This window comes from Solanum lycopersicum, chromosome 7 (genome assembly GCF_036512215.1).
Source record: "Solanum lycopersicum chromosome 7, SLM_r2.1".
NCBI classification, from domain to species: Eukaryota; Viridiplantae; Streptophyta; class Magnoliopsida; order Solanales; family Solanaceae; genus Solanum; species Solanum lycopersicum.
The window spans coordinates 6,973,673-6,989,366 of record NC_090806.1 but is presented as its reverse complement, the minus strand read 5'-3'; the positions used below and the strand labels follow the sequence as shown (position 1 = coordinate 6,989,366).

The 15,694-nt window shown below is 32.0% G+C and overlaps 1 protein-coding gene across 1 annotated transcript; it reads left to right on the top strand.

Moving 5' to 3' along the window:
- Nucleotides 1-1,657: 1,657 nt before the first annotated feature.
- Nucleotides 1,658-3,685, top strand: LOC104645316 (uncharacterized). Its single transcript, XM_069287181.1, has 5 exons — nt 1,658-1,887; nt 2,028-2,108; nt 2,703-2,783; nt 3,161-3,226; nt 3,321-3,685. The coding sequence occupies exons 1-5, from the start codon at nt 1,873-1,875 to the stop codon at nt 3,399-3,401; spliced, it is 324 nt and encodes a 107-aa protein (XP_069143282.1). The 5' UTR covers nt 1,658-1,872; the 3' UTR covers nt 3,402-3,685.
- Nucleotides 3,686-15,694: the final 12,009 nt, after the last annotated feature.

Here is a 15,694-nt window from a genome sequence, read left to right as displayed (position 1 = left end):
GACTATAGATAGTAAAGAATGAATTAGCTAACACCACTGAAGGTAATCTTTCTATGTCTGGTATTTTTTAAAGATTAAGAACTTATGTCGTAGATATATTTATTGAATTTGGAGGAGGCTATTTCTGAAGCACAAATAAGAAGTATAATCCTTAATGCATTGAAATCTGAATATATTTTATTTGTGACGTTAATTCAAGGATGGAATTAACATTTATCCATGAAGGAATTTGAAAATTTGTTGTCGTCACAGGAATCACTAGCCAGGAAGTTCGATAGTGTGTTTTTCAAAGATGGAGAATGAGATGCTCTTATAGCCGACAAGAGAAACAATAAAGGAAAAATAAGAGATGTATCACACTCTCGATCCTTAGGTGGTTCACACTCACCTAGAGAGAAGGAAGAGCCTTCTAAGTATTATTGTAAGAAGCCTCTCAGATGTTATCGTTGTGGCGAAGCAAGGCACATAAGAAGATATAGACGATCCATATGGCTAAAAAAGTTGTTGAAAAAGAAGAAGAATGGGGAAGTTTTTAGTGTAGTTGAGGCTCGAGCAACTATGGTTTCGATCAACCTTGAAAGAGATTGGATCGAGGATCCAGAATATAATGCAGTTGACCATGTGGAGAAGCAAGACACTGATGTAATCGATATGAAGCAAGAAACTCTTGAAGATGTTTATACAGGTGATATGGTAGCTTCCATCGAAGAAATAAAGTAAGTAAATTCAGAACAAGCAACGCTTGGAGCTATATATACCAATGGTGTTCTTTATGGAGAAAGTATTGACAAAGATATATGGGAAGTTGATGTCTTTGATCAATCCTTAGCTATATCAGGCCAGTCATTGACTCAAATCAAATATTGGACGCAAATGGAGAAAATGTTGATCAAATATATGGAGAAGCCGACCCTGAAGACCAAATTTCAGGTCAAGCGATAGACGATATAATCTTCCAAAGCTCAAAAGATGATAAGTAGGTAAATGACGAGCACATAAGCAAATTTGATGGTGTATCCTACAATGGTGCCAAGGCTTCACAAGAAATAGATGAAAATATCATCACCGATTGAGATGAAGAGGTTATTAATAATGAAATCCCTCAATATATTGAATTGCATCAAAAGAAACATTTTCTAAAATTTTGAGCACCACAGTTTCAAACTTTTTCATCTAAGATTCATCTCCAAATAGTGCAACTGCAAGAAAACTAAGTTTAAGAAAAAGTTTGAGAACTCAATACGGAGATAATCTATGTGGATCAACTTACAATGAAAAATCTTTATCATTTGGAGAAGGAAGAGGAGTCTGGAAGAAATTGTTGAGAATTTTTACCTAGACGTAGCTCAAAGCTTCATTTGATCTCTTCCACGACAAGTGTGGGATAGTTTCCAAAAAATCACTTTAAGGGGGAGTGTGAAAATAAAGATGCTTTTTTGGAATTACAAAAATCCTAGATTATTAGGGAAGTTTCTAGAATAATCTAGTGTAGTCTCTTAAATAAATATCTTGTAGAAATATCTAGAGTAATTATATATTTATAGAAAATCATGGAATAGTCTAGATTTTGTAGTATGTAGAACCATCCATAGTTTAGTATAAATATGGAATGTTATTGTACTTTTGTAAAAAAAAAAACACCAAAGAACAACTCAAATAAAAGTGTCTTCTTTCATAAGCAAGTTATGTTTTCTAGGTTAACGATTTGGGGCTAACAAAAGGCTTCCCGAATTGTACTTTTCTTCTGCTATTCTCTACTGTCTTTAATAACCTACCAAGTTTTCCCCCTACCTCGGCTAGGATTGTGTGGTCGTAAAATTCAATTTGTAGCTCTCGAAGTCTAATCATCATTGCAGATTTCATTTATTACTCATGGCTCTAAATCTTGTTGGTTTTCCTCCACTGTCATTTCTATTTAAGATAGTTTAATATTGAAAATCAAAATTATGCAATAACTTGCGAATGTTTTGAAAACTAATTTTCATAAAATATGCTTACTACTTATATTATCTTATTTCACTGTGTAGAAAGAACAGGATAAAGCTATTAGCATTGAAGAGGAAATACCGGTTCATCTTCGTAATGCTCCCTCAACTAAGGCATCCGAGGTTGTTTTTCATATACCTCTTCCTCTCTTTTTTTTATCATAGCGAAATATGTTATGAAAGTATTTAATCTTTTGAAAGTATGCCATTTCAACCTTCCCATTAGTGAGGGATTTATCAGTAATCTTTAGACACACGATGATCAAAGTCGAAAGAACATGTTGTTAACTACTGGATCCATCAAGATTTACTCCCATTTCTACTTATCATTATGGTAAATTTGTAACCATATCTCAATTAAAAGAGTATTCTTCCATAAACAAGTTATGTTTTCTAGTTTAATGATTTGGGACTAGCAAAAGGCTTCCCGAATTATACTTTTCTTCTGCTATTCTCTACTGTCTATATTAACTTACCAAGATTTTGCCCTACCTCGACTAGGATTGTGTGGTCGTAAAATTTCTTTGGAAGTCTCATTGCCGATTTCATTTATTACTCATGGCTCTAAATCTTGTAGGTTTTCCTCTATTGTCATTTCTATTTAAGATGGTTTAATATTAAAAATCAATATTATACAATAAATTGCGAATGTATAATGTGAAAACTAATTTTCATAAAATATGCTTACAACTTATATTGTCTTATTTTGCTGTGCAGAAAGAACAGGATAAAGCTATTAATACTGAAAAGGAAATGCTGGTTCATGTTCGTAATGCTCCCTCAACCAAGGCATCCGAGGTTGTTTGTCATATATCTCTTCCTCTTATTTTATCATAGCGAAATATGTTATGAAAGTATTTAACTTATGAAAGTATGTTATTTTTGCACTGTGAACAAAGTCTAACGAACACGTTGTTAACTACTGGATCCATCAAGGTTTACTCCCATTTGTACTTATCCTTATGGTAAATTAGTAATCATATGTCAATTAATAACAAACATGTCTAACATCTCAATATCATATTTAGTTGAAGACTTGTCTCATATGCAAGTTCAAAACATTCGGTAACACATTGACTTTATTACTCATTGTACTACTGTCAAACTACCAGACTCGTCATTTGATCAATCTACAATCACATCATATTGATCTCCTGTCTTATTTCACTGTGCAGAATGAAAAAGGTAAATCTATTGCTACGGGCACTGCAGAGGAAAGACCGGTGCATAAACTGAAAAGGGTAACATATTGATCTCTTTTTTTAATTATTATTTTTTATCATAGAGAAATATGTTGTAAAAATATTTACTAGTTTTGTCTTTGTAATTTTTCAGCCGGGAAGTGTTGAGCATATGTGGGTAAAGAATTATTATTCGTTCCCTTCGACTGCTTATCGGAAGAATGAGAGATACTAATTCAAACATACAAGGAAGATCTATGGGGTCTATTAGTTTCTGTTCGTTTAATTTATCTTATTGGCGTTCAATCTCTAAGGTGGGTTTCCGCTGAGAACGGAATAGTGTTTGTGGTTCGCTATCAGTACTTGTTTTAGAGAGACAAATGCAATTTCTGGGACTTTCCCTAGCCCTCATTATATTTTATGGTTTCTGCAGTATGTTTTACTCTTAGGACCTTTATGTCTGGTTTTGAATTGGAATTATTCTGTTCAGTATCATTGAATTGGAATTAAAAGATTGTGTTTTTTGGTGGCTTTTAGTTTGGTTGTAGTGTGTGTTTGTCGGCACAGTGGAACGTGTAACCCCACCCCTGCTGTTTCATTCAACTAGGTTTGTTCCTTTAATTCATAACTTAAAAGAACGCAGCAGCGAGGTCTTGTTCCGACAAAGGTCAATTTAGACTTTGGGTATCTGTTCGTAGATGACCTAACTCGTGCTGTGAATCATTTTAAATTTATCCCAACTTGAATTCCTCTCCAATGTTATCAAAATCCGTTGCCTTTTACTGGAATTTTCTGTGATAGTTTTTTCCGCTATTATAGCGATTATGCAACCTAAATTCCAAGGAGAATGATATTCAAAAAGTTGAGGAACGAAGTAACCTCATCCAATAGCTTTATTAAAAAAAACCAACTCATCTATTCTATGAAATTTCCTATCTATACAAACAAGTTATCTATCCATTTTCTATCCTTACATTTTATACCTCTGTGTATTCTGCTCATAAATTTGCCTTTACTCTCCTCCCTGATCTTCTTCATAATTTCCTTCGATCTGACTACTGCTTTGTTCCACAATGCTCCATTTTGTGCTTGCCAAATATGATATATTAGGGCTGCTATTATTGCTCGGATAAGTCCTCTGCTGATCTTCCCTGTGGCTTTCCTTGCTAGTCGCCTCCATATTCCCTCCAGGTTAGTTCTTTCGAGAACCGCCATAGATGTTCTGGTTTACACCCGCACAATCTTTGCAAGTCTATATCTTGTTAGTAGCCTCCTATGCATAGTCTGCCAGCATATAAAACTGTGTTTTGGCACGTTCATTGTATTCCATGTATCTCTCCACCATGGCCATTCCATTTCCTGACAACCATCAGTGGCCAATTTGAATTGTATGTTCCCCATTTGTTTCCTGCATAGCCTGTTGCAAACTGTCATTATACTCTTCATGACCTTCTTAGGTAGTAGGAAAATTGTTGACCAGTAGACATGTATACTTGAGAGACACATGTACAGAAGCTAATGACTTGTAGTAGAAAACGAGTATAAAGTTTTATTGACTATTTGTAAACAAATTCATCTTGATATATCAAAAGCATGGGTTTTTACTTTAGGTATAGATAATTCATGGAGAGAGATAATTACATGTGACGAATATGATTATCATGTCTGATATCACATATGTGTTGTTCATCTTGTATTTCAAACATACATAGAACAAAACTTTGAACATCTTTGTAAGACAACAAAGTTTAAGAACATTTTCACAACTAGAAAATTAAAGCTAGTAGCGAAACTAGAATCATAAACAGATTTAAAAAAAAGTATACGAAATATTTTTCTTAAAGAAGAATTGTTGTTAATATGTGTCTAAAGAATCTTACTGATTTCAACAAACTTTCCAGAAATACGAAGTTACCAAATTTAATGAACCAGTGAAGAACAAAAAAAATAGAAGAACTGAAATTAATTCACAAATCTAAAATTTGTAAAACACGTACCAGAATCTGGAAAAATTTTAATAGGAAAAAGATCAAGTCCATTGAACTCACAGTGTCCCCTTAAGGAAATTATTCCCCTCTAGTATATGAGGTTTGATTTGGAATATGACCTTCCAGGGTAAAATGATCTCAATCATTAGAGTTTAGATACCAAAAACTCCGGTGTCAGCGAACTACTCAACGGCAGTAAAGTACACTTAGAATACTAGATTTAGTAGTTGAAGAAGAGGTCCATGAATTCTATATTAAAATGAGAGGAAATCCCTCAATTTATAGAAAACAAAGGGTAGTGCGAAAATGTTCCTATTGTGCCTTACCGTAAAGGTCATAAACCTTTGGAAAAGTCACAATCTTTCAGAAAGGTCTTCACCTTTCGTAAAAGTCACAACTTTCCATAAAAATCACATTTTTTCATAAAAGTCGCAACTTTTCATAAAATTCACAACTTTTTTCATAAAAATCACAACATTTCATAAAAGTTACAACTCTTCATAAAAGTCGCAACTCTTCATTTTCCATTCACACCTTTTTAAAATCCTAACAATATGGACATTGCATAATTAGTGGGATCATCTATCGATTTAGCTATTCTCGTACTGCATTTTTATAGTTGCATTTTATATTAAATCAGTAACATTCACATTTATCACGAATTTCATAACAGTATAGATACGTATAATTTCGACGAATTTTGACCTAAGGACAATATTCTAATAGAGGTGAAAGAAAAATTAGGGATTATGTATATTTCAGATGATATTGTTAGTAAAGAAATCCATATATGGATTTTGATAACATATAATATTTGAATTTCATTTAGAATTGAAACATAAGGATGATATATACTTGCATCCCTATGGTGTTTGCACGTATGGTGATGAAGAAATTGTATTTACAATATGGAATTGGATAGAAGAATCAAGTGATGTTTGTGATTATTTTTTTAGCATGTGAAGAATAAGAGTTGGAGATATTTTAAAGCAGCTAAGGTTGGTAGCATTTTTAGTTATAGGGAAACCCTCTTCCCTTTGAAAAATATTGGCTTACCAACCAACGGAATAACTGTCTAGATGATTATTTTGTAAGTTGAAATCGGATCGAATTTTAAAAAAAGGATCATTATTAGTTTCAAACACCAATACTCACATTGAATCTTTTCTTCGTTTTTATTCAATTATATGATTTTGAGCTTAATGGTCATAGCATGCTCTAATAACGATCCAAATTAAAGAAGTGAAACTTACATAAATATACTAAAATAAAAAAATATTTACCATTTATAGCAATAATATCTTTTTTTCACTTGATCACTTTTAATTCATTTTTAATACAAGTTTAATACATATTACAAATAACAATTTATTATTCATATATAATACAAATTTTAATAATGGATAATACATTTATCGCACATTTTAATACACTTATAATACAATATGTCAAATTTTTAACAAACAAACATAATATATTTTAAAAAACAATTATAATTCATATATATTGCATACATAATTCACTTTTAATTCATATTGTAGATTTGACATAGCATTGTTATAAATGGTAATAAATAAAAAGTATTGCTAAAATCAGTAATTATTTATTAAAATGTACTAATTTATGTAATTTTTCCATTAAAGAATGTCAATATTATTATATATACGTAGGACTTGTACCTACATGTCCATTTTCCATAATGAGAAAAACCATTATAAGCTCAATTGTCATGAAAGATCCATGTTGAAATTAAGACCAAGTCTTTTTTTAAAAACAATATTATAATCTCTAAAATTTTCTGTCAATTTTTTCTAAAAAATTATAAAAATTTCTTTTCGGGATACATTCATTTCCTCTCTCAAAGACATTTCTCCCCTTTCAGATACATCCCTCCCATTATGTAACGTATCATTCACAATCGCGTGAGCTATGTATACGTATCTGCAAGTTTCTTGATGTATTCGAGATCCTATAAATTTAAGAATTTTTTGTAATTTGAAAAAATAATAGGTATAGAATATAATTAGCTCTTAACACTATGAAACTTATGCAATCTTTTTTACTTTTTTAAAAGAGCAGTCTTGTTTTTATGGCCTAATACATGTACATTATTCTTTAAATTTGATCACAATCCAAAAATGTCGATAATTTTAGAAGAATGACTTTGAAATTGGTGATTGCTTTTAAACTTTCGTCCTCTACTTGTCGATCCATTGGTAAACCTTTGAGGTCAAAAACCGAAAGTTCTATTTATGGGATGAAACTCATTAAACTTAAAATTTTAACGAGAGCTATCAAAAAGGGTCGGCCCATCCCCACCCAATCCAAGCCTCGAGGCCAAGAAATTTGAAGAGCTAGGGCGGGCCGGCCCTTCATTTGGTAGGGCCAGAAAATTCTCAACCCAGCCCAACCCTAGAAGGTCTGAGGGCTGGGGCGGGCTAGCCCTTCTTTTTTGATTTTTTTCCTTTTAAAACTAATAATTCTATAACATCATGAACATGAGAAGATTTTCAAATCAAATATGGAAAATAATGGTGTTGTTTCAATAACAGTCGTAAAAATCTAGTATAATTAACATGTATCTCACATACCAGATACGCGAGCGTGATAAGAGAGTGACAAACAAAATGTGAGTGAAGTGAGGGTGCGAAATTTGCCTATGCATCCTAGATACTGCAAATCTACTTGGATAGAGTATATCTAGAACAAATTAACTTAATTTTGAGTCGATATATTTCTAGATACATGTATCTGGACGTACCAAAATCAGCTAAGATTCATAATATTACAACATGGTGTGTATTTAAGTAATATGATTATATATTAGTGAGATTATTGTAAGTTACCCTTGAATAAAAAAATGGTCCATGGGTTGACACTGGCCCAGCCTCAATCAAGCCTCAAGGATCAAGGGTTTATTTAAATGGACTTGAAAAAATATATTTCAATCCTCTTTAATAACGAATTGGATTGAATCATCTTCATGAGCTAAGCCCATTTTGACGGCTCTAGTTTTAACAATGAGGCAAACATATCAAAATTAAGTGTGGGTCTAAAGGAGGGATGTATATCATTTGTTATATGTTGAGAACACATTAATGTTTTGTTCCTGAACAGATATATTTTTATGAAAAAATAATATACTATCTCATAAAAGTCTTTGTTAAGAATTTTGAAGTTACACTAGGGTTATTTAACGATCCTTGCATGCATTATGATAGGTATGAAAGAAAAATAAATTTTTCAAAAGGGACGTTCTTTGATGAATAAATGAATATTTTAACTTGTCAGTGTTTGATAATGTCATTTTACTACCTACTTTCACACATGAAGGATACACATATATAAATCAATTATCCAACCAAAGGTTATCTTTCAACTGTGACTAAATCAATTAATATACATCGTTAAATTTTAGAAAATTCATTTCTAACCAATAATGCAACTCTATGGCGGAAAAGTAAAAAAATGATATCAAGTAGTTTTGATGATTCAATTAATCTTATTATTACTTGAGGTAGTTATAAGTTACTTCTACTAAAGTTCTTTTTAATAAATATATGCAAATAATAAATTTCGCACATAATAAATTAAATAAAATTATAATTTAAAAAATTATATTACTTCATAAAATTCTAATCATGAATATGTCTCTGAAAATGATTCAGAAGGAAATAAAGAAATGAGATTGTTTTACAATATGTCATATAAGAAACTTACATTGTTAATTGTTTCTTGTTGAGACTTCTAATCTCATTATTAATTAGAAAACGTACGACTTCAAATTAATTCAGCTGATATGCTGCTATCAAACATCATATATATTACCGTCTCAAATAAATTGCATGTTTTGGTTTATAAAATTTTAATTTGAGTTATTTTTAAATTTAAAATTAAATAAAATCAACTTAATTCTCTTGTTTAGAATTTAAATACTTCAAATTTATGCGATAAAGTACTGAAAGCTACAACCATACTCATATTATTTTGTTAAAAATATTGTTTTAAAATATTATTAAAGCTATGATTATCTAGTTTAGTTCTCAAAAAAGCAAAACATGACAATTAATATGAAGTCGAAAGTGAGTGCTTAATTAATTTCTCAGCTCTTTCTATACACACATGCTTATAGTTTTAAAAACTCTATTTAACCAATCACTAAATAGAGAAGAAACCTTACTACAAAACTACATATATCACCAACAATCTTAGTTCTTTTTATAAACACATAAATTTTATTGGTATCTGATTATTCGTGTAATTTTAAAAATCTTATAATGATACTATATGTTTATAGCTATTCGTATAGTGATATGTTTAAGAGTACAAATTTTACAAAGTCTTATAATTATACCATATATTCATAATCATAAATTTAAAAAGACTTTATTTTAAATTAGAACCATATTAAGTACTATATTTGCAATTTCCCCCCTTCATTGCCAATTAGTTGAACTATAAAAAGTACTATTGTACTATATTTGCTATTGTAAAAACTCTATTATGCGTGTGTGGGGTGGGGGGTGAAAATGAGTGTAATATATATTATCACTATCAATGTGTATAAATTATTTTTAATTCAACCAAATGTCTATATTAAAATTAGTGACAGTGAATGATGTAGCTTATATATTCAAGGGCTAGAAACATTCAAGGGCTACACTAGTCTTTTTTTTCATTGTTTTGGAGTAATTGTTAGTAAAAAAAATATTTTTGAGCTAAAAACGTAACGAGTTAAAAGATTGATCTATATCGACTAGTTCAAACATATTTTCGGCATTGTTCTTTATATATCAAATATCATTAATCACTTGTTCAAGATAAACTCCCAAATCTTAACCACATTTTGGACCAAATTATAATAATACCTTGTTCTTGTTGGGGTTTAGCAAGTGTGAATGGGAAAAAAAAAAGAGAATATGAAAGGTGAGGGAACTACTCTGGAGGGAAACTGAAAAGTCATTTGCAAAGTGCAAATGAAAATTCATTTCTCCCATATCGGCAAAAGAAAGGGAAATTGTTGTCGTTATATAAGGAAACACTTCCATTACTTCTTAAAGAGCTAAGAAGAAGATGCCCCCTCGCGCCGTCATCATCGCTCGGCTTTGGATTTGGATTTGGCAAATGATGTGATTGGATTGATAAATTTTTTGGACAAAATTTATTTAATCACTTTTTGTTAAATCAAATAAATCCTGTTAATATTTATCTCTAATAAATTTGCGGTTAACGGTAACATTTTGAAAAGTTGTTACTCTTTCGGAAAAGTCGTTACTTTCCAAAAAGTCGTTATTTTCCTAACAGACACAATTTTCCAAAAAGTTGTTATTTTTTCCAAAAGACACAACTTTCTGGATAAAATGGGTCTGAACAGATTTCACAGAACAGACACGTTCCTTGCTGAAAATTGCTATAAAGGAAGTCAATTTTTGATTTTTCAAACACTGAAAATTTTCCTTCTCTGTATTTATTTTTCTCTAAAAAAAATCAAAGTGTCGATCGACTGAGTCTGTGTGACTTGTTGCTGTTCTGAAGTTTGCTGAAGTTAAAGAAGTTTGAGGTACCGCTATTTCTTTAATATGTTTAATCCGTTTTATCTTGGGAGAAATTAATCCATAACCTTGGGTACAGTGAGGGGATTAAATTTCTTAAGGACACACAGTAGTTTCTGCGGACTCGGATTACTTCTTATATTTTATGTATTTTCTGCTTCATCTTTTTTTATTGTTTCTGTTTATTAACCTTATAAATATAGGTTACTATAAGAATAACAATCTTAAGAAATTTAACAATTTCCGTATTTGAGGTTTCTGGAGATAAAAACCTTTATGGTTTTCTACTCTGCTTGAATTTTTAAAATTCATTCGATTAACGATTAAAAGAACCCAAAAACTTTATTGTTAAATCAGAAACAGTTTGTGTAAAGATTTGTTCTTTACTGTTAGTATTTCAAATACTTAACTTATCTGTCATTTGTGACAGAAAAAAAAAGACTAACTCAAGTCAAACAAATGCTGGAATAGTAAGTGCTGCAACAACATCGGCTGCACATAATCATTCAGATGCTATCTTAGCGGCGGCTGAGAAACCTGCAGAGTTTTCTGGAGTCGACTTTGAGAGATGGCAGCAAAAGATGTTCTTCTATCTCACTACGTTGAGTCTGCAGAAGTTCATTAATGAGAATGTTCCTGTTTATCAGATGAAACTCCGGCTGATGAACGATTCTTGGTAACAGAAGCATGGACACACTCAGATTTTTTGTGTAAAAATTATATTTTGAGTGGTCTGCAAGATGAACAACAATGCCAAAACCTCAAAGAACTCTTGGATGCTTTAGAAAAGAAGTACAAAACAGAAGATGCCGGAATGAAGAAATTCATTGTGGTAAAATTTTTGGACTATAAGATGATAGACAATAAGACTGTCGTCACCCAAGTTCAAGAATTGCAGGTCATAATCCATGATCTGTGCTGAATGTATAAATTTATTTAATGCCTATGTTAGAAATATTAAGTTTTCCCTTAATAAATTTATTTAATGTAGGATTGATTGTGAATGGTGCTTTTCAAGTGGCTTCAATTATTGAAAAGTTACCTCCATTATGGAAGGACTTCAAAAGTTACTTGAAACACAAACGCAAGGAGATGACTATTGAAGATCTCATAGTAAGGTTGAGAATCGAAGAGGATAATAAGGATGCAAAAAAGAGGTCACGTGATAATTCAGCAATATCTGGAGTAAATTTTGTTGAAGAAGATCCCACAAAATTAAAAAAAGAAAGAAAGCATCTGGTCCAAAAAGCAATACTTTTAAGAAGAAATTCAATGGAAACTGTTTTAACTGTGGTAAACATGGTCATAGGGCTAATGAATGCCGGGGTCCAAAGAAGAATAAGAAAAAGAAGGATCAAGCAAATTTGGCTGAATCCAAAGGAGAAATGGACGATCTCTGTGCAATGCTTTCAGAATGTAACTTCGTTGGAAATCCAAGAGAATGGTGAATAGATTCTAGTGCCTCATGCCATGTTTGTGCCAACAAAAAATTATTTTCATCATATACTCCAGCGCTTACAGATGAAAATTTTTTTATGGCAAACTCCGCTGTTGCAAAAGTGGAAGGAACTGGCAAAGTCCTATTAAAGATGACATCAAGCAGGGTGGTGACTTTGAATAGGGTCTCATATGTTCCAGAATTGAGAAAGAATTTAGTTTCAATTCCAGTTCTGATCAAGAATGGATTTAAATGCGCATTTGTTTCTGATAAAGTAGTAGTAAGCAAAAATGATATGTCTGTAGGAAAAGGCTACCTTAGTGATGACCTTTTCAAACTCAATGTAATTGCAGTTGATATGAATAAAGATTTTGCTTCTTCTTACTTGCTTGAGTCTAAATATTTATGGCATGAACGTTTGGGACACGTTAATAACAAAACCTTGAGAAAATTGATTAACTTAAATATTTTGCCAAAATTTGAGTGCAATAAATCAAAATGTCAAATTTGTGTTGAATCTAAGTATGCTAAGCATTCTTATAAATCTGTTGAAAGGAATTCAAATCCTTCAGAATTGATTCACACTGATATTTGTGACATGAAGTCAACACCATCACGTGGTGGGAAAAAGTATTTCATAATTTTTATTGACAATTGCACTAGATATTGTTAAGTATATTTGCTAACTAGCAAGGATGAAGCAATAGATGCATTTAGGCAATATAAAACTGAAGTTGAAAATCAGTTAGATAAAAAGATCAAAATGATCAGAAGTGATAGAGGTGGAGAATATGAATCTCTATTTGTAGAAATATGTTTAGAAAATGGAATAATCCATCAAACTACTGCTCTCTACACTCCTCAGTCTAATGGAATTGCAAAAAGGAAAAATCAAACTTTAAAAGAAATGATGAATGCATTACTTATAAGTTCAGGTTTACCACAGAACTTGTGGGGGGAAGCTATCCTTACAGCAAATCAAATACTTAACGCAATGCCTCACTCAAAGACAAATGTAATTCCATATGAGAAATGGAAAGGTAGAAAACCCAATTTGAAATATTTCAAAGTGTGGAGGTGTCTAGCCAAAGTCCAAGTTCCTATACCTAAGAGGGTAATAATAGGACCTAAGACTGTGGATTGTGTATTCATTGCATATGCCACAAATAGTAAGACATGTCAATTTTTGGTTCATAAGTTCGAACATCCGGATATTCATGATAATACAGTAATGGAATCATATAGTGCTAAATTTTTTGAACATATCTATCCGTATAAAACTAGACTTGAGTCATCTAGTGGGGGATCTAAACAACCCAGAGAAGAACCAAAAGAGAATGAACAAAATGAAGAAAGTCCAAGACGCAGTAAACGTCAAAAGACATCCACTATATTTGGATCAGATTTTGTAACATTTCTTCTCGAAAGTGAGCCTCAAACATTCAAGGAAGCAATGTTGTCTAGCGACTCAATCTCTTGGAAGGAGGCTGTTAATAGTGAAATTGAATCAATCTTAAGCAATCATACTTGGGAGTTGGTTGATCTTCCTACGGGAACAAACCCTTGGGTTCAAAATGGATCTTTAAAAAGAAGATGAAAGATGATGGAACTATTGACAAATATAAAGCAAGACTTGATGTCAAAGGTTTTAGACAAAAAGAAGGTCTTGATTATTTTGACACATACTCGCCAGTAACTAGGATTACATCAATACGGATGTTTATTGCACTAGCTGCAGTATACGGTCTTGAAATTCATCAAATGAATGTGAAAGCAGTCTTCTTAAATGGAGAGCTATAAGAGGAAATTTACATAAAACAGCCTGAGGGTTTTTTAGTTCCTGGTAAAGAAAAGAAAGTGTGCAAACTTATTAAGTCACTTTATGGACTAAAACAAGCACCAAAACAATGGCATGCAAAGTTTGATCAAACCATTTTGTCAAATGGATTTAAGATCAATGAATGTGATAAATGTGTTTACATTAAAGATACTCCAAATTAGGAAGTTATTTTAGACATGCTTATAATGAGCAAAGACATTGCTAATATAAAAGCTACAAATCGTATGCTCGCTAGTAAATTTGATATGAAAGATTTAGGAGTTGCTGATGTGATATTAGGAATTAAAAATTCTTAAAACTCCTAACGGTCTAGCATTGTCTCAAACTCATTATATTCAAAAGATACTTGAAAAATTAAAATTTTTGAATTTTAAAAGGGTAAAGACTCTAATTGATGTATACCTTCATCTTGCAAAGAATAAAGGTGAAAGTCAGTCTCAATTGGACTATGCTAGCGTATTGGGAAGCTTAATGTATGTCATGAATTGTACACAACCAGACATAGCTTCCGCTATCAATAAACTGAGTCGATACACAAGTAATCCTAATCAAAATCATTGGTTGGCAATGAAAAGAGTTTTGGAATACTTGGATGACATTCAAAACTATGCTTTACATTACAACAAATTCACAAGTGATGCAAATTGGATTACTGGGTCAACTGAAACAAAATTCACAAGTGGATACGTTTTTACTGTTGGTGGAGGAGCAATATCTTGGAAATCATTCAAACAAACATGTATAGGTCGCTCTACAATGGAGTTTAAATTCATTGTTTTAGACAAGGCAGGTGAAGAAGCTGAATGGTTCCGGAGTTTCTTAGAAGATATTCCATTTTGGCCCAAACCAATGGCCCCTATATGCATACTTTGTGATAGTCAAGCTGCAATAGGAAGGGCTGGAAGCATTATGTATAACGGCAAGTCTCATCACAGAAGAAGAAGACATAACTCTGTGAGACAACTACTCTCTAGTGGAATTATCACAATTGACTATGTGAAGTCAAAAGATAATGTGTCGAATCCACTTACAAAAGTCCTAAATAGAGAGGGAGTTGAGAAATCATCGACGAGAATGAGACTATGGCCGAGAACAAGTCACCGTGGCGGTAACTCTACCTAGAAGACTGAAGATCCCAAGATCTAGGTTAAAGGAGATAAAACAAAGTCATTGATGACGGTTCAACATTGTCAAGAAAAAAAAATTATTATTATTTTATGGTCCATTCTCATGATGAGACAATGTTTAGTAACCAGAATAAATACATAAGGACTTTATAATGGTTTCTAAGTTTGATACAGGGAATATCAAATGGTGTATTTATGGGATAACAAATTTAGAAATCACCTATGTAAGTGTGAAGTGTAAGCCGGTTCAAGGAGAATCCGGTAAGGCCAGTTCTTTAAGCACTTACTATCCAAGATGTGTTCATGGCTGAAACGAACAAAACAATGAGAACTAAGAACAGTTCAAGGGTTGATTGTGTGACATATGTTGTCTAGGTATACACCAAAGCTCAACGGTTCAAAGATATCAAATCTACCGATTGACCGAGTATATCCGATATATGTTCACTACGGAAAGTTTAAAGGGAAACCTACTTATCTAGATGCGATTAACCTTTACCTACAAGACACACAAGTTTTTTCATGCATATGTTTTAATAATAGTCTTCCCCATTCATGTGGGGGATTGTTGGGTTTAGCAAGT

Excerpts from the sequence above, each read along its gene's own strand:
- LOC104645316 (XM_069287181.1), top strand. Across the intron at positions 2,109-2,702 it reads CCTCAACTAAGGCATCCGAG|AAAGAACAGGATAAAGCTAT; the intron begins GTTGTTTTTCAT and ends TTTGCTGTGCAG. Across the intron at positions 2,784-3,160 it reads CCTCAACCAAGGCATCCGAG|AATGAAAAAGGTAAATCTAT; the intron begins GTTGTTTGTCAT and ends TTCACTGTGCAG.